The sequence below is a fragment of the Poecilia latipinna genome, unplaced genomic scaffold (genome assembly GCF_001443285.1).
Source record: "Poecilia latipinna isolate Pla-1442-1.1 unplaced genomic scaffold, P_latipinna-1.0 Scaffold815, whole genome shotgun sequence".
NCBI classification, from domain to species: domain Eukaryota; kingdom Metazoa; phylum Chordata; class Actinopteri; order Cyprinodontiformes; family Poeciliidae; genus Poecilia; species Poecilia latipinna.
In genome coordinates, this window is record NW_015113431.1 from 195,771 (window position 1) to 221,465 (window position 25,695).

Sequence of the window (25,695 nt, forward strand, 5' to 3'; positions counted from 1 at the left end):
GAATACGCCAAAAACCATTGTGTGATACAACAAAAAATATGTAGCCTATGTCATGTAATAAGGGAAGCTCCATCATTTAGTTTGTGTCTAAAATATTTTCTTGCTTCTCCAATAGATTTGTCCCCTTCTCAATAGAGACCTGCAGAGAGCAATGCTCATTTAGGTATACAGTGCTTTGCAAAAGTCTTTGCTCAGTTAATTTTTTTGTAATTTTACAACCAAAACTTTTCATGAATTTTATTGGATTTTTTTATTGTAGTTCTTTAAAATAAAATGAATAAAAATACAAGTCTGGAAGAGATTGTGTGGCATTAATCTCAACCACTCTGAAAACCCCCAAAAATCATTGCCAGTTGTCACACTTGGGAGCAGTTGTGCCTTGAAGGACATCACAAGCAGCTTTTAGAGCAAGAGTGGGTTTGGATGTTTTTTCTCCCTTTACTAAATACAAAAAAAATGTAAACTGTTTATTCAGTTTATTTTTGTTTGATATTAAAATGTGCTTGATTATCTGAAAGTGTAACAAAAAAGCAAAAGCACAAGACCTGAAAGGGAGCAAAAAACTACTTTCCAGCACTTTACAATCTGACCTTAGCTTTTGAACAAACATTTGTAATTGTATTCTCATCTCAGACATGTTTTGAAACCCTAATAGAGGCTTGCCTTTTAATTATCATTGCCATTCCTTCTTTTATCTCCGTCGTCAACTCAAGGTCAACTCAAGTCATTCAGTTCGCTTACATAAAATGATTTTTTGCTAAGAAGAATTGCAAAAGAAATAAAAAAAAAAGGTTGATACATTGAAAGCATAAGGATATACATACTGTCAAAACCGTTATTCGATGACATAATTTTTTGTGCACATTTGTTTTCCTTTGCTATTTGACCCCAAGCCCCCAATGTTGCACTTTGTGCTGACAGAGGTCTTACAGGGCACCCAGAAAACTAAACAGATGATTAATGACAACGCAAGATAAAGCAGAACTATCAGCACAGACTTTGTCAAAAGTTGCTTTGGGAATTCCTTGACAAAAAGCACACTTTTTAAGCTTTTTTGAACTTTTTATTTTATTTTATTTTTTTTAACTTTGATTTAAAAAATGCCTCTCAATAGAAAAAGGAGAAATGACTTCATTGTAGATGATAACTTATAAGGGATTGCAAAATGATCCACGTCCTGTAAGAATCTCAGGTATACCGAGTAATAGCACATGTCGAAGGTTGGAAGTCTTTAAAGCGGAACTGCAGAATTCAGGAATTTTAAGAAAAGCTACTTTTTGGATCAAAAAAGAAAATCGCGGTTAAGCAATCATTGTGTGACCAGACTGCCTAATGCCTCTCCTGCACAAACAACCCCCCCACCCCCCACCCTGGCTCTCTGCCCCCTCCCTCTCGGCTGCTCCCTGCGCTCGGCTTCTCTTCAGCAGCGGACTCAAGGACTTCAGCGACCACGTAGACGCGCAACAGAAGGCTCTCCAATACCAGCGGACTGTTCAGCGCACAGGGCAACTTTCTCTCGCAGCATCACGCATGGCTGTACCTTTGCGCAAAACCGCGACACAGAGAGCGGCTGGGAAGGAACTGGTGGGACTCTGAGATATAAAACGATTTTTACAAAATCAAGCGACAAATTACATTAGAGTGGCCGAGGAGGGGGAAAAAAAGAGAGATATTTGCGCAAACAAGGATACCCAAATGCGCAAAAGGAATATCCCGCTGCAGATTTAAGCTCTGAGGTATAACCTGAAATTCCGAAAGTGATGGATCAGTGGGGAGTTTATCTGTCTATGCTCCTAACTTTTGGTAAGTATTAACTTCTCTTTTTAGACCTGCTTTGTAACCCGCTCCATTCGGGTGTAATGAAAAATATTTGGCAACATGAGCTTAAAATTGTATTAATGCAAATTTATAGCTGCTGCGCTGAGATGCGTCGCTAAAACGAGGAATCTGTGATAATGATCCGATGACACAGCGCAATATGGGAAACCACGCAAAAATAGTTTACTTGCAAGTGCATATGCTGAAGAGTGGGCAAGTCCGCCTCGGGTGCTTGTGTGCAGGGATGGTTCGACTGTGTGTTGTTGAATTGAATGAGTTGCTCGAAGAAATATTTGTCCTAAGATATTTTCTGTCATTCTTTATACTCAAACTAAATATCAAGTGCACAGTTGTACATTTTATGGTGTAATTGCTTTATTATTTAGCAAATCCTTCACAAGTGACCACTGGCAGCAGTACATCAGTCATCTGTGAAATATTGCTCTGTAACTGAATGAAGGTAGAATATTGATTTTTGTGGCAACAGCACACACAGTTGGGTGGAGAGAAACATGCAGCTGGTTCATATTTTAATCTGTTTTATTTGGAAATATAAAGTTTTTGCTGCCTGACCACTGTGATGGCTTCTTTTCTTTTTTCTTTTTTTTTTACCTGCAGCTCCAGCTTTCCTTCTTAACAAAGGCTGGAAAATGCATTAATGTATTTCTACTCTTTGTCATTAATTATTAATGCTTTTTGTTTGTGGAAGTCATTCATTAAATAAATGAAAGGATATTCCAAGAAATGCTGAATGGAGGGATTTACTACTTGAATCAGCTGCTCTCTGTGAACTGAAGTCAAATTAAAAACTTTTTTGCATGCTTTAACTGTTGTCAAATAGTTGGAAAAAGATAGACCCACAAATGATCTCTGGTGACGTGCTTTGACCTACTGTGCCTTTAAAACGTATTCTCACCTGTCAACTTTTTCAGAGAACCACTTTCACTAGACGTGTCTTTATTCACATTTTAAGATTATTAAATGGAATCTGCCTTTGTGTTCACACCCTTTACTCAGATACCTTTTAATAAATGCCAGTGCAATTAATGGCCTTCAGAAGTTTTTAAAATGAGTCCACCTACGTATAATTTATTTTATGTCCTGTGAATGCTTCAAAGCTTTGTTTGGGCATATCGAACAGACAGATGAAGACAGAGAAGACAGAGTTTCAAAGGAATTTCCCAAACTTTCAATATCTTCCATCTGTCCGTTCAGTCCATCATCTGAAAATGAAAAGAGTGTGACACAACACCTGCCGAGACATGGGGATCCACCTGAACTGACCTGTGGAAGAGCTGCAGTGATCCACAGCTTATCACATCAGTTTGTCCTTTTTCCCACAGATTTAATCTTCATAGGAACATGGAAAGGTGAAATGATTGTTGAAAGAAAGTCACGAGACTTTACACTTATACACTTGGCAGATTTAGATTTAAAAATATTTTCATTTAACCCGCAAGTTTGGTTCTGATTAGAAATTTGACAACTATATCTGAAAAGATAACACAAAATAGCACTTTTTTTAAAATCACCATTTCAGTATTTAAATCCTATTTGTAATTATTTACCTGCTTTTTGCATTTTTTCATTGGTGGTTGGTGGGGCTCTTAGCCATCACCCTAGTCTTAGGGTGATAGTTTGTCTATCAGTTGGAGCCATCCAAAAGCCATCCAATTTAAATTATAACATATTTATAGGTCAGTAAAAATCCACACTAAAATACAATTGTGAAACTGTTGGCAACGCTTGAACTTTGTTAAAGCATGTAGCCGTACGAAAAGTAAAAAAAATTCAAAGGTTATGAATAGCTTTGGAAGGCATCTTTATGTATTTGTTTTTAAACATGCAGATTTTTGTTGAATCACAGTAGATACGGTGATCCTGCTTATTTAGCCATTTACTCGGGTCAGTTACCATGACAAAACATTTAATGGTCAGTTTGTACAACCTGTCTGGATTACCAAACTTGTTTTTGCCACTTTCTGCGCAGTTCCTCTGCAATCTATGTTTTATCTGGACAGATAAAATAAAATCACACATTACCCCCAACTCTCTTAACTACTTCAGTTACCTGCAGGCCACGACAGAATGACCACAATTTTCCAGAACCAACTCTGAAGGCAAACATCAAGACATATGTTGTAAAAAGTGTCCATTAAATGCTGGTACTGAGCACTGCCTTTCAGGAGAGCACAAAGTCAAAGATTTCTCTGTGTTTGCTTGTGCCAACAACCCCTCCAAAAAAATCAACAAAATAAAACATTTTCAGGGATTGTTGCTATCTATCTTAAAATAGTATCGTTATCATTTTTTTAATGATACTATCCCCATTGTTTAATTAAGTGCATTAAAGTGATGCCAGAAAAAATGCATTGATTATAGTAAGCTTTTGTCTTGAAATCAAAGATCAATAAAGAAATGATATTGAATAACATTTTAAAAACAAAAAAAAATGGTATGTTATTAGTTTCACATCAGTAGGCACTGAATCAAAATATGTTTAATCAATTCTCCTTTCAGTTTTTTAGTAACTGTTGTTAAACTGTGTCATATTCAGCTCATCATGAGAATTTCATAACTAATTTAGGTCGATTACAAACACATGTAGGACACCTTATGAGATCATTCTCTATGTTTAGATTATACCTTTTTGGATTTCAATGTAGCTAGCAAATAAAATAATTTGCTGCTATGCCAGTATTATCCATTAAGCCTGCATTCAAACTGCACTCCTCTATTATAGAGGTTAATCTCTTAATTGGCTGCAGGGAGGAGTGAAAATCATCTGGAGTTGCACTTTATTTACATCACTTTGAGCCTCTATTTTGCTTTGCTATGGTTGTTTTCATCCTGGTGTGATGTGGTTGGAGCTGAAAACTTTAGCGCTGATGATGCTCAGAGCAGGTTTGTGGGTCCTCCAGAAGACATTAAAGGGTTAATCTGTCCATTTAAATAAGCTGTAGTGTCAAACTGCATCAACGCTGCATCCAATGTTGTATGGAATAATAGCAAATAATCTGAGATAACTAGTGGACTGCCCAGTCTTTGATCTTATCCACATGATAAATTTACACTGGGACTCACTTTGACAGATTCACACTGAAGCTAATAATTGTTTGAAATCGAGTTCAACTGTTCAGGGTACCTCATTTTTTATGGTTGATGAAGCATTTTTGTGCAACGTTAACTTAATAGAACTTTCACCAGAGTCAGATCATGTTTCACATCACAATGCAAGACCTACTTACAGCACAAAGCTGATTGCATTAACTCTCCACAATAATCTAAACTAAAAGCAAAGTGAATATTGTTAAATGGCACAAAAACCAGGGAATACTTTCTATGAGTTGCCAACAGTGTTTACATTCATCATTAGTCCTTTTACTGTTAAGTTTTTTTATGATTAAGTCCTATCAAAGCTTTTTAGTGTGCTTTCAGTGTTTCTTAAGGATATGAGGTGCACTATTTTTAACCCCATATTTTTGCAACAAAAGGCTTTGTCACAGCATTCTGCTTCAGCCATGCTGCTGATTTATTTCACTGCTGGTTGGTGTTGCTGGATTAAACTTTTTTTTCCTCTTAATAAACACGCATTGTTTGGCTTTGTACTTCATTATAAACTAACCCTTGCATGGAGATTTGTTACAAAATCTAAACTATGCATTTTGTTTCACAACCCAGTACATGCTCATGCTGCATGCGGGGAAAAACAGAGTTCTGCTTTTATAAATCCACGACATATGACACCGGGTTGCATTTTCAGCCTTCAAACCACGTTTTGTTGAATATGTAAACATTTGAATTTCAGAAATGCGCTTAATTTAAATCTGTGCATAATAGCTGATTATGCAGCATCTTACATAAGGCTTAAATGTGTTTTGTTTCGTTCAACATTGTCTACATTGAATGTAAATCATTGCTGCCATTATTTACCACACTTGTGTTAATGGTAAATGGTATTTCTAAAGATTCCTTTTTGACCTTATGAAAAATAAATGCCACAGCTCCCTTCCTGAAGGCATATTTCAGTGATTATGTGATTGAAATTAGCAGAACGTATGAACAAATGCAAGAAATAATGATTTCTGGTTTGTTTTGTAGGGTTTGAATTGCCTTAATATTTTGTTTTGTAACTCTTTTGCTGTTTTATAGCATCTAGTCTTGCTTTCTAAGTTGGTTGCTTCCCTCCTGATTTTACTTATTTGGTTTTTTACCAATTATCATTGATTAGTTAGTTCTTTCCCAGTTGTTTTTCTCCTTTTTGCCAATTTGTCCTCTTATATGATTGGTTCATTTTTCAGTTGTTCCTCATGTTTGTGTCTTTGTTCTGTGTTGTATCATTATTCCAAGATGAATGTCCTACCTTAATTATCCCAGTTTACAGGCCATGTTTGCACCTGGACCTCACATTATGCATCACTGCTCTTATTTTATTAGATCCTTGTATCCATATATATTCCAAGACAAAAACTGCATTGTTCTTCTTATTTGTGAAAACACCTGGCTGGTCTGATAAAGCCTATATTCAGACCTCCTTATCACTCTTTTTGTAATCAATAAATTAAAAGCAACCTAAACAGAAATCTGGAATAAAAGACCAAGTAATTGATGGTATGTTACTTTAAAAAACAAAACATCCACAATAGAGGTTCTAGACCCTATTTATCAGCAGACTAGGAGTAGGGCCTGTGTTTTTTTCCATGAATGCACAAAGCAAAAGAATGAAACAAGCAAAAAAAAAAAAAAAAAACCTAGCAAACTAACAAAACGAAACGACAACATTTCAGTGTTTAACATATTAAGTGAGGCAAGTCACTTGTGGCTCCAGAGCTGCAGGTTGCAGACTTCTGATTTTGCAGATGAAAACAATTTGTTTTTCCTTCACTACAAAATTACGCACTACTTTGTGCTGGTTGATCTCATGAAACCCAGTAAAATACAGTTAAGTAAATGGTTGTAATAAAAAGTGGAAAGGTTAAAGGAAATTCAACACTTTTGTACTTAAGTACCTAATAAACTGTGATTAGTTTAAGACTGGATTGAATTGCAATATATATATATATTTTTTTTATCTGGAAAGCTATGTTGAGTAATATCAAATAAGTGCAGAAATAAAGAGCAATATTAACATGTTGTGGACAAATAGAATCTACACTGTGGAGTGAGGTGCCTGAAAAAAAATGACTTTATGAAGGCTGAGGGGTTTTCTGTGTGCTATGCATGCTACTCTTTCTACCTGTGTGGGATTTCTCCAAGAACTAGTGGTCTCCCACCATCCAAACAGCTGCATGCCAGGCTAATTGGTGTGTCCAAATGTGCTGTGAGTGTAAACCCCATGGTGAAGCTTGATGGCCTTTGTCAGCTTGTCTCTAGGACCTTTTTTACTAAAAAGAAAGTGAAAAAGGTATAGAAATGTATTTCTGCAAGAATACTTGTAACTGCAGTTTAATTAAGCAGTTCTAACAACTTTTTTGGTAAAGGTTTTTAAGCGATTGACTACAAAGGTAAAACTCAAATTTAAATCCTCTGTAGGACACATTGGAGAAAAAAAAATGCTACAGTGTTTCTGCAGAACCTCATGTTTTCCTACCTTTCTCTTTAATTATTGGAATTTTAGAATCTGCACATTGAGATTCAGCTGATATCAATCAGTCTGATGTCTCTGACCTTTCATGCTGACATTTTTCAGTTTCTCACTTCCTTGTCTGCTTGTGATGTTAAAATATAACTTTAAGCAGACAAACTTTGGAAGTCAGAAGCTGCTGCACGTTTTCAGTATGAAACACACAAACTGATAGGGCTGGGAGTGTGTGTGAAAGCCATAGACGTGCTATTGACTGGGAGTGATGCATGGTAGTAAAAATAAATGGGTTTTCTGTCCTTATCCATTATTGTAATAAAGTGTCAGTTAAATCATTGTTCGCTAATCAGTGAGAGTGTTTCTGTTTTGAGATTCATGTGATCAAATATGTTGTAGTACAAGAAAATGAAAAGGTAACTGATGGACAAAGCATAGTTTATTAGGATTTTAAATGTTACTTAAATCTGCTGCAACCAATATTTTCATTTAGTAGGACAAGTAAACCTTATTCATTCGAACTGTTTCTAAAAAAAATAGCACAAAGCCTTTAATACAACAATGTATTAAAGGCTTTGTATTAGAACTTTAATAGTTTTCCAGTCCAAAAAGAGAAAGTTTAAAGTGATATTTCACAGCTAATTATAAAGGAGTTTAGATATTACCAGAAGATTTACTTCAAATCAGCGTGATTTAAATGCTGAGGTTCCATTTACATCTAACACACTGACAGAGACTAGACTTCAAATTAAAGACTTTGTTTTTTTGGTATCTACTAAATGCATTTATAACCCTTATGGGATTGTAAAACCAGGCAATAAAGTTACAAAAGCACGGCTCAGTGGAAAGTTTTAGGAGCTCATTTTCCTCACAGCGGTGAATATTAGAGATGCACACATTATTATTCATGCAAATGTTATTTCACAGCCTTTATGGGAAACCTTCTGTAACCCTTTCTTTCTTTCAGGAGTCAAAAATTAACCTCTACATTTCAACTAAATATAGGGACAGAAATGTCACCCTGCTGTAAGAGACACAGGGGAGTTGATTACCAACAGAGTAATTTTCGGTCACTTACAAAAGTACTTATACACATTGAAGAGAAAAGATTGCGGCACAACTTCAAACCTACCAATGCATGGCCTTTCACTGCAGCGGATATTCTGGCAGGAAAGGAAAACATTCATCAAAGAAAAGCCAAAAGGCCAGTTTTGACCTCTGTAGGAGCTAGAAAACCTGTTCCAAGCTGCAAAAGACCTTGACTCAGACTAGGGTGCACTTTCTAACAGGGTGATGCCCTTAGCATGTAAAGCTACTGTTGAATGGTGAGAATGGCCTATCTAAAGTCAAGACCTAATTCAAATTGAATATTTGTGACAAGACTTTGACGCTCACAGCTATCTTTTCATTTTGTCCAAGCCTTACCTGTTTTGCTAACAGATCAGCTCACATATTTTATGCTGTCATTTTTCTATTTAGGAGATATTAGGGTAAAGAGACCTGAATATTTTTGCATGGCACATTTTTGATTTGTTTGCACATAACAATTAGGCACTACTTTGTGTTTCTCTGCTACATAAAACTCACATAAAATTCACTGTAAATTTTGGATGTAATAGGACAAAAAAAGTAAATGTAAATGAATACTTGCAAAAAATGTAGTTTTGGTTTTAGCTCAGCTATAAACTACCAAATTTAGTTGATCACGGAACAAGTAGTCTAAATTTATGTGCATAAAATTAGAATCTGTAAAGCATTGAAAATACATGAATTGTTTTGTTCAAGTTTTGAAAAATTCACTTCTGAGGATCTGGATGAGGCTCACCAAAGCAGAAAAGTAGCATACCACCTATTCAATATTGTCTATTGTGTTGCACTGAGATCTTCGGTCACATTGATTTTCCTGTAATTAAAAATTGAAAACCTTGACTGGTTTTGAACAAAGCCAGCAGTTTGTTGGATCAAGTCTGGGTCATGCAACAACAACCACTGACTAATGTTTTGGCCAGATCAGCCTCTGTGGTTAAAATTGGAAGAGGAGTCGAGCTCCTGGTGAAATGTTCTGTTTGTGTAGGAAAGTCTGAACATTCTGTGGTTTCTGCGTGCATCATCGAAAAAAGCACATTCTGTTTTGTTTGCATGATTTCTTGGTAATGCTGATCGTGCTGATGTCCTCGGACTGCTAGTTGTTATGCAGGGTGAGACAGTGGAGATTTAGTATAATAAAGCAGTGAAACTTCAGGCATACACACTAAGAATAAATATTTCATAATGGAACATTTCATGGAAATTTAGAACAGGCTTTACCCATTTGTGCTTTTTGGCAAGCGATTTAGATCTCTCTCTGTATTTCTCAATTGAGTGTACTTATGCAACACCAGTTCAAAAGGAATCTAATTTAAAAATATGTAATCAATATTCAGAAATATATCAGATGTGCAACCATAAAGACAAATATATACATTAATTTACATGCATTCAGTTTAGAAAACAACTGAGTTTATTTACTATGCTAAACAGCAAATTTTTGTGATTTTATTGAGTCACTGATTTTTCAGCAATCCCTCCTGAGCAAGCATGTAGCATCAACGGAAGGGAAGAGACTCTTCCTTATAAAGAAGAAACTTCATTTTCTGCTCTACCAAGAAGTATTGATTTGATGCTAGCATTTTAAATCCAAGTACTGCTGACACTTACATTTGAATCATTCAAATTGGCCAGCAAACCAATCAAAGACTGATGAGTTTAACTGTTTCAGACAGGAGGTAAAAACTACACAGTAGTTGCTCTCATATTTTAGATCTAATTGGATAAAGGTAATCAGAAAACACTGTTTCCGTGGAAAAGTGTTTGCAACAAATACAAAGCTTTGATAAGGGGAATGTGTTAAAGAAACATCTATGAATGGCACTGCCCAAGGTTTCCTATCCGAGTGTTGCCAGACTGCTTTTGCCTTTCTCCAATAGTACAGCCTTGTGTAAAGTGTTACCCAGATAAATGATACACACACGCACACACACACACACACCTGGCCATTCATGTAATATACAGTTTATTAAATCTAGGAAACCTTCTTCCATTACTTGTGGTGTAGTTGTGAGCATAACATACTCATTTCAGATTCAGGGTCAGCACCGACACCCTGACTGGGCTGGAGAAACAACCAATTGAGATTCAGTGTGTATTCTGACACCACCTTTCTATCAGAACCAGCATTAACCTGTTCAGCTATTTAAGCTTCCGCAGTTCATCCGGTGGATCGGACCACACAGGCCAGGCTTTGGCCCCTTTGTGCATCAGTGAGTCTTTTCTCCCCATGACAATATCTGTAGTCAATTTTCTTCTTTGAGCCACATTTTATAAACTGGTAGCATCCCACGGGAGTTCTGGTTTTGGAAATGCACTAACCCTGTTGTTATATTTGCTCTATTTAGTTGACTTAATAAGATTTTTTTTTCTCATGTGAAATATTCTTTGGTGGAGTGTCTTTGTGGTAACTTGGACCAAAAACAGCAGTTGTGTTGAAGTCATATTTTGCTCTAATTTTGTAATACTTTTAAGACAAATTTGAATTTGACTCTGATTAACAGTGGCTTCTTTCTGAGCTTGGAAATATAATGTTCTTGTATCTTATGTCCCCTTTTCCTGTTCTCCAGTGAGTGAAACAGAAGGAAAATACATTCCTATTCATTTTTATTAGTGTTGTGGTGCAGTATATCCATATGCATGAATTGCAAAAAAAGCATGTCTCACAGGCCATAAATGAGCTATGATAGCATTGCTTTTACATGAGGGATGCTGTTTTTATTTTTCTGGCTTGCAGGCAGGCAGGAGAAGCTCACAAACTGAACTGTTTGATGCATCTGCAATTAACACAATTCAAACAACGGCAGTGCAATGTATTTAATTAATATCTAGTTGCTTATTTACACTGTGAGGCAAGTGAATTACTGCAAATTGGATATTTTGTTATCATAGTTCTCATTTTGAAGTATGCATCAGCTGAGTTATAGCAGCTAGCAGCTTGTATACAAAAATTGATTTATGAATAATTTTGGCATGGCATGTCTGGAAGGATCTCTTCAGAGGAAGTGGTTTATGGTTTTATCTTCACCACAATGGTAAAAAAAAAGAAAAAAAGAAATGACTGGTGATGGTTGTTTGCACATTATATAAAACTTAATTTTAACAAGGGCTTTTCCACACTGGATATTGCACGCTGGGTATTTTCTTTTGGTGTAAACCAGAGATTATAATATGTGAAATTCCCACTGTTTATGCTGTTTATTTATTTATGCAGATACAATGTACAAGATTTCATTAACTTTTTAAAAGGAGAGATGTTATAGGTTATAGCAAAAAAAAAATTCAATTTCCACCCACAGACCCTGAACAGGTTTATGTAATCACATATGATTCAACACATTGTGACTTTGTGAAAAGCCAGTTTAGTAATTAATTACGTACATTTTTGGTAAGTTGTACATCCTCAATGTCTGAAATACTTGAACCAGCCTCTCTGTCACCAACAACCATTCAGCATTCTGATTTTAGGTTTGAACTACATCACACTTCAACTACAGAAGTTGTCTTCACCATATTTCCATTCTAAATGCTATAAGTTGAGATTTTCTGAGTGACTTTTTTGTTAAAAAGTAATATAGTATGCTTACAAATGACTCATATTAAAATGGATTAGTTATTTCACTTGGGTGCACATCAGGACTCAGTTTATTCCTCCATGTTTGCTGACTTTTAATGCTAATTTTCCAGTGGCAAATTTTTATCCAGAGTCTTTATTTCCGAAATATCTTAAATCAGGGGTGCCCAAAGTCGGTCCTGGAGGGCCGACATCCTGCACGTTTTAGTTCTCTCCCTGGTGATTGTTTCAGCATTGACATGCTGAAACAATCTTTTCAGCATGTCAATTGTTCTTCTTAGACCTTCTAATGAGCCTTCATTTGATCCAGGTGCGTTAAACCAGGGAGAGAACTAAAACATGCAGGATGTCGGCCCTCCAGGACCGACTTTGGGCACCCCTGTCTTAAATTTTATTGTCTTAAATGGTAAAGTTGTATCTGAAAGTCACATGTAGGGGACAGAATCTTTTCTAAACTTTATCTAAAATATTCAAAGCACATTTAGGCTACAAACATGTTATTCTACAGAGAGTCCTCTTTTGGTCATTAATCAGGCTTCGCTGTACAACCTTATAATGAGGAGAACATAACAGCTGGACCGAGTGTTGCTCAGAAAGGAAACACAAAGCAACAGAGAGGAACCAGCTGGAGGGCACCTGTCTGAGTGAGCTGCAGTAGATTTACAACATCTGCTTCATGCAGGATAGGATGTCACCTCCGTTCAGCGCCGCTTGATTAACCGTCTCAGACTAGGGTGTGACACTGACAAAATTGCTGCAAATTGCAAATAGATCTCATTTAGAAGTTAAACAAAGACAATAAAAGTTAGGCTTAAGGTATGAGTCTTCTTGGGAGAAATTGCTTAGTGTACATGACTATTCAGAAGGAATATATCTCTTTAATGGTCAGTTTGTGATAAAGCATTGGCTTAATTTGAAGAGGGCTTTGATTCTGTCACTGCTTAGTAGTAACAAATCCCTTTTATCTCCAAGTCTTATTAGGAGCTAATTAATTGGATCAACAGAATGCCACTAAGCATCTGACAGTCTGTGTGAGTGATAGCAGTGAAACCTGAGCCAATTTCATATGTATGTGCCCCAAGAGAGAAAGCGCTCCATATTAGGTCCATTGACTCGATGCCACAATGGTTCCTGAGGGATTCAACACTGCTGTTGTTATAGAACGGTGTGCGTGTGTGTGAGATCATGTTTTGAAGTTATTTCCATTCCAGTACACTTCAGTCTTTTTGTTTTCTTTCGGCAGGCCTGATAAAGAAGTATAAAAATAATCTTAAATTTAATTCAGCTTTAATGAAAATGGCACATTCTCAGAGAAAAAAAATGAAAAAATGCAACTTTATAATACATTTTTTCTTTTTATTTTAGAAATTAAATTGATGTTCCAAGACATACAGTATGCAGCACACGCATAACCCTTACTTTAAAATAGACTCTCTTTTTTTGCAGTTGTAAAAATTTTATACGTAAAATAAAATGAAAAGACCTCTGAATCTGGAACCTAAGCACATTTATCCCACTGGTGTAAGAACAGATTTTGCTTGCTTTTCAAAAAAAAAATAAAAAAAATAAAAAAAATCACCAGATTTACACTGATCTCTTCAGGTCAAGCAGAATCCTGAGTCCTTTCTGAGAATTTGTCCTTGTTCACTCACAGCACAGGTTTTCTACAAAACTTTGTTCCTTGTGAATCATTTCTTGTTTGATTTGGAAATGTTTTTAGATTTTGTAGTGGTTACGCAGGATCAGAAGTCAGTCGTTCTACGAAGGTGTCAGCCGGGTAAAGTGTACACACACTGGCACACTAGAAATATCTAACCGTGGCATGACTAACACTGGACATTTCTTCATTGAAAATACAAGCTAGAAGCGCTCAGGGAGGCTGCCAAGACCTCAATAGTAGCTTTGGGAATTACTACAGAACTTTTTTTAAAACTTTGAATAAATATCAGAACTTAATGTACTGTTTGATAAGGATCAAATAGAATTTATATGTGAGATTGAGTAAAAATGTGATTTAATTTATTCGGAAAGTTCCCCAAGATGACGTTTGCTATAATAATAAACTGAGTTGAATTGAATTCTGGCTGATACATGAACCAGCAATTACTTGCATTTTCACAACTGAACTAAAGCATAGAGCTGAACAACAAAACTCTCCAAATAAAATCACACAAAAAAAAGAGTTAAAAAAAAAAGTTACAAGGCATTTGCTAATTTATCAAAATCAGTTCTGAGCTTGAAAATGATGCCGCACCTTTTACCCAGCAGATAAAATCCTCTGTTTGAAAATTCATGACTTTAATATTTATGTACGTTTATAAGTGAAGATAATTTGAGACATCTGACATTTTCATGCATCCAGACGAAAAGGGTTCAGGACATGTTACTTTGAGATTCGCCTCAGAGGACAGAAAATTTTCAGTTTAGCTCATCACACAGTTCTAAATGTTTGAAGAGAAAAAAACATTCCATTCGCTGCAAGAATTTCTTCTGTGTGTAATTTTCAGATCACCTTACTCTTTGCTCCAGTGGTGTTTAGATTAACTCAAAAATCGAGCTAATATGCTCCTTTACTAGTTTTTTTTAGTGTATTGGTTTATACGGGATGTTTCATGCATTCTTACTGTCTCCTGATTAGTTGAAACAGAGGCTTTCCTCCTCACTCATGTTTTCTTCTGGAAATCTTCTGGTGTTAAGTCCCCTGTGAAAACTGAGACTAAAACTGTTCCCGTAGAAAGCAGCTATGCACTATTTATAATTTGAATTTTACAAACTTTGCTTTAAAAATAAATGATGTGTCACTGTGAAAAATATAGAATTTGTGACTGTACAAAACATCTTTAAAAAAAAACCTCTCCAAAACTCTTGTATTTCTATAATTTGCTGCACTAAGCAGATATACAGTATATGTTTTTTGCATATTTAAAATTCATGGTTAATAGTAATTTGCATCCTAGTTAACAAGCTGTTGTTGTGTCTTTGCATCCTGTAATGATGACTGAATCACAGAATGTTGCTATTCTGGAAGGCATTGATTAGAGACGATAATAAATTAGGAATCAATGAAAAGTGGTGATTTAATGTGTGGAAAATTACATTGTTTTCTGTTTTTATTGCTAAAGATGATTAAAGGGGAGTTTAAGAAGCTCCTAACTTTCAGTTCTATGCTATCTAGAGCATTGTTTCAACTTTTTTCATGTTGACCCATTGCTCTGCGCTTCACATGGCTTGCATCATTACAAGGCACAGCTTGAAATCTCTTACTGGATCAGTCACCAGGGCTTTGAAGAAGGAAGGAAGCTTCTTAATAAGCTGCTGGGAGTGTGAGGAGGGAGGAATGAGAACTAGTGGAATGGTGTGTGTACTTTAAAAAATGTATCCTTCAGAGTAGGCTGAACACCTGTTTAGACAGTGAAGGGATATGGTGATGATGTGTGAAACATGAGGTCAGGAAAAGCTGATGTTCCTCCTTGTGAGGCCACAAACATGATTCAAAACTGAGGATGCTTCAGGACTCGATCATAATCCAGTTGCCAGATTAAATCTGAACTCTGCGTTATGCAAAACAAAACATCCTACATTCACTTATTGGACCTTTTGAGTAAGACACTACTGGCAGAAGTACTAATTTTATAACATTTAATTGTATTTTATAAATTTTGCAATCTAATGATGAATGAGCCTCATTTTGGAAACGGACTGAAATTAGTAATATCGGTGTTTATCTTAAAAATCTGGGGTTGGACTTAATTATTATGTAAAGATAGAAAATTTCCTTAAGGGTCTGAGGAATAGATCCAATCAGGAGCTACTACATGCTACTTGTAATAGCAATTGTGTTAGCGTTTCTGTTGAAACTGTTTCTTAATGCTGTTGGTAACAAGTGTTGTAAAATAAAATGTTGTAAAATAAAAAGTATTCCTCTAAAAAGGATTCTATTTTTGGATGTAACATCCAGGTAAATGCTTCATAATAAATGTATTCATTTATTATGAAAACTGTTTTCCAAGTAGTACTATTTATGATTAAAATAATATTCCACTGTATCTGTAAATATTTAATTGGTAAGAAAATGTGTGTACCCCATTATTCATGGTAAATAGTTTATACTTCCCTAGATTTGACCATCAATACAACGTAAAGCTACAAAACTGTCTATTTCCAAAAAACTACAAACATCCCAAAACTGTAGATCAAATGAACTAAGATTGCACCTATTTCTCCTCAAAAATGTCACAAAAAAATGTCTTACTGAGAATAAATGTTAGCATGAAGAGCAAAAATAAGCTTAGCCTTTGTCTTAGACAATTAAATAATATAGAGATTAAAAAAGTGTGGTGGATAGTTGTCTTATTTTTGAGGCTGTGACTGAATTTGTCTTTCCAAAAGTCTGGTAAACCTGTTACAGAATACTTTTCTGCAAACATATTATTTTCATTTTGTTATTCATTGATGTAGTCAGCTTCTTGTTGAACAAATAAACTTTCTAAATGTGATAAAATCCGGTTTGTTTGTTTTTTAGATGGTCATTCTTTTTCTTTTTATCCCCACCCAAGGTAGTTTTTCCCCTCTTTATCTCCTCTTCTTCTTTATTTTCTATTTGGTTTTAGGAATGTTTTGGAAATTAACATGAGATTAATGTGATTATTTTGCCTCCATTGCAGATTCTGAGAGCAGGTTTCACAATAAATGTATTATTAAAGCGCCAATTCTAAATCACTGCAGCCTTGAGGGGCTTCTGTGTTCTTCTGTGTGTTAATATTAAAGTGTCAGGTGACCTTCGTCGTCACATAATCTATAAACCAATACACAACATAACAGCCCTTGCACACATTACAAAACATTATTTTCTAACCTTCCTTGAATCTGGTCTATCATCACAGAAAAGAGCTTTTTCATTATGCATGCAAATAAACACCTTTATGTGAGAGTATACATTTGGTTTTTCAGCAGATTAACACACCAGGAGACCTTGAACAGATTGTTTGGAGGTGACACACACTGCATTCAGTATGAGCAAGCCTTGACAGTCTTGGTATTCAGGGACAAAAGAAAGCAGGAAAAGCAATCTATGTGATTATCATACAAATGGTAATGTAGCACACACTATAACTCAACGATGTTAGCTACTGTTACAGAGTACTTTCAGCGGTTTTACCCATGTAATTTAGCATGCCTTGTTCTCTTCGACAAACTCTTGAATTTTACTCTTCGAGACACACCTATGACAATGTAGGCGTTCATTTAGAATAGATGACAGCTTAATGTTTGGTTGCCAGTATTAAAATATAACTTTGTGAATATATCAAAATGTGAAAAAATTGAAGGGTTGTAACTACTTTAGCAAACAAACTTCACTGTATTTTACTGATATTTTACGTGGCAGACTAACATAAAGTAGTGAATAATTGGGAAGTTGGGGGAAATGGATACACAATTGTGATTTTTATGCTCATTCTCAAGCTGCCAAGGCAGAGAGACAATTACCCAAGTGAAACAATTGTTGTTGCCAATCAATCTGGGAAGAGTGATTTTCAAAGATTTACATTCTATCATTCTTCAGAGAGAACATTTATTTTTAAATGGAGAACATTTAAGACATTTACCAATCTTCTTAGCAGCTGATGTTCCAGTAGATTTATTCAAAGGTAATCAGGAAACAACTGAACAAGTATTTGTTTTTAGGCATTGAAGGAGAAAGCATCGTCTTTCTTAAATATATATGGCAACAGAATGTAAGTTTCTCAGGTTCTGTAATGACTTTTCTAAAATCTTCAAATAGAAATATCAATAGTGTGCTATGCATTTGTTTCCAGCCCCCTTTGACAATACTTTGCAGAACCCAATTTTGCTGCCATCTAACTAATACTTCAAGTCTTTTGAAATATGAGTTTAAAAACAGCAAATGTAGAGACTGGAACTTTGTTGTCATCATTGCAAAATAGTTTGAGCTCATACAGTTTAGGTCCAAATCGGTTCAAATCAACCCTATAAGAAACGTCAGAGACTGTGTGAAGATTCGTCATTATCCACAGTAAAACATGTTTTGTACTGAGTTGGGCTGAAAGGCCATTCAGTGAGTGGGAAGCCATCACTCCAAAAGAAACACAAGAAATACCGGATTGCAGTTTGCAATTGAACACTGGAACAAAGACCTCTATTATTGGAGTCATGTCTTGTGGTTTGATTAAGCTCTTTAACCATAATGACCAATGCTGACCACCAACATTTAGAGGAAAAAGGCGGATCTCCAACACATGTACATCTGCACTATGGAATCACTGCAACTCAGATTAAAATATTCCATCTGTGACCCAATAATAATTTTCTTTCAGCTCTGCAGGTGGGATACTTTAAACCGAAACTCAAACTGAGTTTTTCTTTTTATTTGGCTAATAAATTTCTGACCACTTGAGGGGAAGCTGAGGATCCATATTTCAGTCCTGGGCTGCATCATTCTACACCAATTAAAGGTTCTTTACAATAGGTTTTGTGATACATGAAATCTTCTCCATGTTATCCACAGCGTATTGCTCATGTTCAATCTGCTACTGTTTGTTATAGCTTAGTCTTGGTAGAATGTGGTGACGTTATGGGCTATTGTGGGCTATTCTTACAGATTCTAATAACATGGTTTTATTATTACTAGAAAAAAGCTGCTGGTTTATCATGTCTTACCAAGAATTACGGAAATGTTTTGGTAAAAACTGTTTTCATGGACTCTTTACGTGAAAAAAAACCCTTCTTTTTTTCTTGTTTTACATTTGCAAGACTCAACAAGGTTGTTTACATTGTGTTAGTAGATCAGTGCGTTTATACTGGCCTCTTCAAGTTTTTCTCTGTTGTGCACATTCACACAATGCAGGAGATTTGATAATGCGATTGTTTTGAGTTAACAATAACAGCAGTATAGGGTCAAGGCAGAATCTGATTGGGTGACTGAGCATAACAAAATAATTCTAGCTCATCTCAGAAAGGCATCATGTCCAAATATTGACTTTGTTTGTGTGCAAATGTGTAAACAAAGTGAAGTTTGTAAGGTTTTTGCAGATGTTAGGTAAATATGAAAAAGAATAAAAATGCTCACTAGATCCAAAAGCTTTGAGTTATTCTGTAAAACTTTAAGACTGTAATCTGAGGTCGGGATGCAAAAAAGGAACTTGAAGTGCTCCACCATTTGGTTTTTAGAAATGTAAATAATCCACATGTTTATTCAGATTTGAAGAGTTAAAGTGGTCCCTTGGGACTTGCTACTACCAGATGTGGACAGATGCACTGAAAAGAAGTCCATCTGTGATGGGATGAACCACAGCTCATTTTATCGCCAAGTCTAACAAGTTTCTCAGTGTATCTTAAACACCAGACAAATTACAGAGTTATGTTTGTATCTCTTACTTATAGCTTTGACCCCCTTGAAGGAGGTAAATTCAACGGGGTATAAAACATTTATAAATTCTTTGTTGTCTGATTTCATAGAGAGGTGTAGGAGAGTTAAAGTAACTCTGAATATGCTGGTCCCTTTCTCTTCTACATCTGAAAATTAAAGTTGGCATTAAACACAAGGCTAGATGAATGTTTACATTAATCAACATTTAGATTGCTCTTACATTTCTTAATTACACTGAGCAAACCCTCTAAGAGTGAATGCCATTTTTCTAAGTTACAGATTTGCTGATTACAATTAGCAGGTAGCCACTGTTTTTTTTTATGAGCTGACTTTGGCATATGAGTTGTAGCTTTTGATTCATCTTCACTTATTTAAGCTTTGTCTTGAATGCTTTGAACCAGAAAAAAGTCTTCTGTGATGTCAGTCATGAATTAATGATGTTGGAATAGTAAAAGATTGTTGAACCGTCTTTATTCTGTAAAAAGGCAAATGGTAACACCCATTTGGTTTAAAATATATTCAGAATTACTTAAAAAAAACAAAAACAAAAACAAAAAAAAAACTTGTGAATGCTGTTAATGCAAAACCTATTATTATATTAATTTTGTATCCTTCAGGTGCCACAACAACCAAGAGGTATTATTTGTTGTAACTCTTAGTTCTTGCGACTTTGTTAAGTGTGAATTTAATAGGTGCTCTTTTCTCACACTTAAACCTGTTTATATTGTCAAGAACAATGAGACAGGATGAGTAGTTATAAATATAGTTTTCAAGTGATGATGAAAGATGATAAAACTTTTCGTTTTGCTGAAGCACATGATCATATAGACCTGCTTTCACATTCTGTAAGAAAAAAAAAAGAGAATCTGTCTCATCCGATTGCAGCTTTGCAGCTTTTGTTAGAGTTTCTATTGGTCATACAATAGATAAAAGATTTAATATGAAGGAAATAAATTATATTTCATCTCTCAAATTTCAGTTAATGATTATGACACTTCAGAAAATGTAAGAAGGATCACTAGTCTTTTAGAGATGCTACTTCTTTGTGTTATTAATTTTTCTGTTTTTCTCATGCACTGCTTGTTCATACTCCTGGAAGTCACTTGTTTAATTATCCTTCAGCTTTGGTTGCTGATTGGCCCTGCAAGCTATAATTCAGATGGTCTGTTTGACAGCATATTTCAAAGCTAAAATTAATTAGACTGTTGTTATGGCTTACTGCAAGTGGAAGTTGAACTGAAGTGGCTGAAAAAGAAATTTCTAATCATCTCATACAAAGTGGTTTTGAAGCAAGAACAGGATTTTTGTCCGAACAATGGATGGCTGTTTCTGTCATTCTCTGGGTATATGTTTCACGCTAGCGACCAGAATATTAATCTATTAAAAATGTTGACTTAAAATTACAATTGAAAAAAAAAAAGATATTACAATTGTGAAACAACAGATAGGGTTATCTGGAAACTGATACAATAGTTGCTTGTGTGGTATTTCTGTAGGTGTTGCATCTGAGTTTAAGTTATTTAAATTATCTTAAAAGGTAGGATAGCAAGAAGCTTTCCCAAGTTTTAGATGTTCTATGAAGAACTCTTTCATTTCTCAATTAATATTAATATTAATATTAATAATAATAATAATAATAATAATAATAATAATAATAATAATAATAATAATATTATTATTATTATTATTATTATTATTATTATTATTATTATTATTATTAAGTCTATATTATTATTAAGTAGAATATAGAATATAGACGTGTGAGACATAGGATGAAATGGGTCCTTAGAGTAGCCAGTGTTAGTTCTGTACTATCTTAAGCTTGTATATTCACTGAAGGCTTATGTCTTTTCAGATCTCTAGTCTATGCCTTTTGTTGTCTCACATCCTTCTGCAGGCTTTCATTTAAGCTGTGTTGCTGAGCTGTTGCAGATCTCCTTGTCTTCCCCATGGGCTTGCATGATTGAGTCTTCAGCTCCAGAGTCTATAATAATCGGTCATGCTGACCCATTTTTCACGTCCTGTCATCATAATGTGGGCTTTAGGTGAATAATAATTCATGTTTTCTTAAACAGAGTTCCTGGTGTTTTGCATTGTAGATATAAGTAAAACATAGCCTTGAAATCAGTCTGTGATATAATCTGCTGCTGGGCTGTAAAAAAAAAAAAAAAAAAAAAAAAAAAAATAATAAAAAACCCCAGCATGTAACATATTTGTATGACGCACACCTGAAACAGATAAAAGCAGTAGTTCCAAACTGTTTTGACATTTGAACCTCAAATCAACAATTTCAGAGAATAACATTTCCTTATCACTAGTGAATTGAACACATATTATAACAAATAAACTAAAAAAGTAAAATGTCAAAAACCATATTGCTATTATCTTAAACATATTTTAGAACAAAGGCAATATGTCGATTTGTTCCTGGAGGCGTTTGAGTTAGATTGGTGGATTGGTGTGCGGTCTGCAGTGATGCAAGCACTGTACTGGTCTGTCATGGTGAGGAGAGAGCTGAGCCAAAATGCGACTGTCTGCTGCTTAACAGTAATGATGATAAATGTTACAGCACTTTTGCAAAGTGCTATAAAACACAAATAAATAAAAATAAACTTAAGGTGTAACTAACACCCTTGACAAATTTTGAAAAAATTCCTGCAAAGTGGGCGATTCAAAGAAACACTGAAGGAAACAGTAGGTGATCGATGGCGTTGAGTGAGGCTGTGGATAGGATGACAAATACTCTGTTGCCAACTTATCCACTTTGTCACTATGCTAAGCAGCTTTTCAAACCCCTCTATTTTATTTTTTATTTTTTGAAAAAGCCACTAACAACAAATCCAACAACTTTTCTTTTTACAGTGAAAACAGACTGGAGCAAGTCCTGAGCAAAATAAAAACAAAACAAACAAAAAAAAAAAATCTTGATTTGGGGGCTAGTTATGCTTTAAGAAGACTGCTAAACACACAGGAAGTGATTACTGACTTTATTTGTATTTTTCTTGAGCTGGTAATAAAAAATATATACTGATAACAGTTCAGGAAACTAAATGTATTGACTGTATATTCAGATATTACCTTTTTACTGTGAAGTTAGACTTCATAAAATGTTTTATTTTGCAAAGAAAAATAAATGTATCCCTTTTCTGGTAAGCCTATATGGATTGATCTTAACTGATCAATAAGATTAATTATTTATGCACATATGGTGTAATATTACTGATAGGCTGCCTTTTATATTCTGTGTATCCTGAAAACATAAACACCCTATATGGCAAATCTGGGACGGGTTGATGGCATCATGTAGGCAGTGCTTGCCAACCTGTTGCAGTATACAGACACACAGAGAGATGGATACATGCGGCTTAAATATAGAAATGAAGCTCAATGACGATTCTTGAGATGCTCCAGATTATGCTACAAACTAAAACTAAAATTGAAACCATAGCAGAAATGTCCCCATTGCGGGACAATAAGGATATTTATATTCTATTTCATAGCTGCATTTAAAAAAAAAAAAAAATCCTCCTCACTCTTTGAAATTTTCTGTCATCATTAGTGTGAATTCTGATTATTGGGTGATTTCTCTTTAGGACAACAGATCTGCACCGGACACCCAACAAGGCATTCAACTAAACTGATCATGACATTGTGATCAAAACACAGCATTATGTAACATTTTGTAATTTTATGATGGCATCAGAAGGCAATCTTCGCTTGCATTTTCTTGGCGGACTATGGCAAGTTCTGCCCAAGGCCAGCACATAAAAGACAGACAAAACATAAAAGACGTTGTTGAAGCGCTTTACAGATGCAATGAAGAGTCAGTTGATAGACTCTTCATAGTTGATTTATCATTTATGTTTCTTATGTACTTTCTTATGTTCTATGTAAAATGTGCAAATTGCTGAATATATGCATACAGTATAGGTTAGTACTGGAATGTAGTAGAGTGATTAAACATTGACATGATTTTTGTCTACTAGGTCGGTCTTGGTTCCCTTGAAGACATGTTAATGTGACCTTAAACATTACCCCACTCTTTCAGTTTGTGATTTGCTTCTCCTTTACTGAGAATTAGCAACTTATACTGAGGACAACAAAACTTGACACATCTTATCAAAAAGTACAATGTAGGAAAAAAACAAGACATTTGTATGGCAGACATGACATGAGAATAGCAACAATTTCTGTTTGTGAGTTTTATTTGTACCTGTGCTGACATAATTTTAACTTAAGAAGCCTCTAGTTGTTTCATCTATTCCTGTGAAACCCAGTAGAGAGAATCTAGTAGCACTGAGAACTAATTAATACAGACATTTATTCAGCTACAGGCTGTTTATGAAACTCTGTGATCTTGTTGTTAAACCAAGATTTAATTGGCAGCCGTCTTGTAGTGTGACATATATTACGAATCAGATTAGTGCTGTCTCCAGCGCTGCGTTTTGCTCACGTTATTTGATAAGATCCATTTTTTTATTTTTTATTTTTTTTTTGCACGCACTTGCTGGCAGGCATAAGTCCTGCTCAGTGCAGCAGACAAGCAATACTTCAACTCTGGAAGAATAAAGTGATGAATCATTCTCTCTGTATGCTTCCAATGAATCACATATAAATTAGTTAACAAGATGATACACCCAGTGTCGCAAGTCTGTAAAAACTACACAAGCACGCACACTTTTACTCCTTCAGTTTTGCCTCTCAGTAATCACAGCCTATATTTAATGGAGGAGATCTAAGAAAATTAATAGTGTTTAACTTTTCGGAGTGAGTCTGATCAAAAATACTCTGCATATCAAAAGAGTCCTTTCATAATTTCTTGCCTCATTACTGGTAACAAGGTGGCCCTAAGACCTACAAATAAATCCTTGAAGCTTCTCGTTTGGTTTGGAACCAAAAAGTGTCCTCTGCAGAAAATTAGGTTTAAGAATTCGCAACTATTAGCAAGGTCTATTTATGACTTTATAATGAACTGAGATTCAGTTTCATTAAAACATACATTTGTTGTTTGAAGAAGGCAATAACAGTGGAGATATTAACTTCTTGCTGTTTATCTGTGGAAAGAATCTAAAGATTACTCTAAACCTCCGTCAGCTTGGTCTTAATTGTTCTCAACAGGCATCCATTTCTCTCTGTCCTACTTTGGGTTCAGGTTTTCTTCTCTCTTTCCCTCCTCAGACAAAAATAACATATCTCATACTGGGTAACATTACAATTGCATCGAAATACGAATAATCTCTCCTAGGTAGCATTCTGCCTTTAATTAAGATCTCCAGTGAAGTCAGCATATTCCTACTGAGTCTTTGTTCCCTAGCCTTTCATTTGACTCATCTAGCGATAACAGGTTTTATGTCAGTAGTTGTGTTCGTGTCAGCATGTTGGTGGTGATACAATTTTATTTTCAGCCTCAGGGGATTCAGAAATATTGGACAAAGATGGGGGAAGGGGTTGGTAAAAGCTTCCAAGAATTCATGTTGCATAACAAAAGATGCACAAATCTTTAATTATATTTTCAAGAAACTTTTCTGATGCTTAAATGGAAGTGCATTCAACAACTGAGGAACAGTTTGTTGAAAAAGCAAAAGAAACACCTCTATAAGGAAACACGTCCCAAAGTCTGCACTGACAAATGAAAAGAAAACTGACAAATAGTCTGCATTTAATTACTTTTTTTTTCCTCTTCTTGATAATTGCAGCTACCACACTTCAAACAAATGTGTTAGTATTTATTAGAAAGTCTTTCTTTTTGCCATTGTCATCACTATCACAGCAAATAATGTATTTTATGATAACTTTTCTCAAAAAGTTGTTAGAGCACTCTGTGCCATGACATATCTTAGAAACAACTTCAATTTGAAAGAGGCTGTGCCAGAAACAAAATACTTCTTTTAAAATAATTTTTTGTCATATTTTCGTTTTCAGTAGCAATTCTTCTGACCCAAGTAACTTTATATGTTGGTTCAAATTTGGATAACAGAAATAAAACAAATTATTGATATCCACTCAGTTTGAGAAGCAAAATGAAAAACATATTTACTCTAGCATCATCTTAAGAGGTCTGATACTCTTTATAAAACTTGCTTAACATGCTTAATAATGAAATATACACTTAATATAGCTACTGACATTAACTTTACTTAGCTTCAATTCACTAATATTACTATGACAGCATATTTACTCTTTGCCCTCATCTAAACATGGTTGCATATTGAAATGCCATGATTCCCTTATTCTACTGGTTCTGACTATATA

General features: G+C 35.1%; 1 protein-coding gene across 1 annotated transcript in view; it reads left to right on the top strand.

Annotated features, from left to right (window-relative positions):
* Window positions 1–1,404: 1,404 nt before the first annotated feature.
* The window catches only part of LOC106956413 (GDNF family receptor alpha-4-like), a 56,430-nt gene continuing 32,139 nt past the window's right edge, over window positions 1,405–25,695 (top strand). The window contains exon 1 of the mRNA XM_015047236.1: window positions 1,405–1,803. Within this exon, the coding sequence (XP_014902722.1) occupies window positions 1,761–1,803 (43 nt within the window). The 5' untranslated portion in view covers window positions 1,405–1,760. The remainder of the gene's footprint in view (window positions 1,804–25,695) is intronic.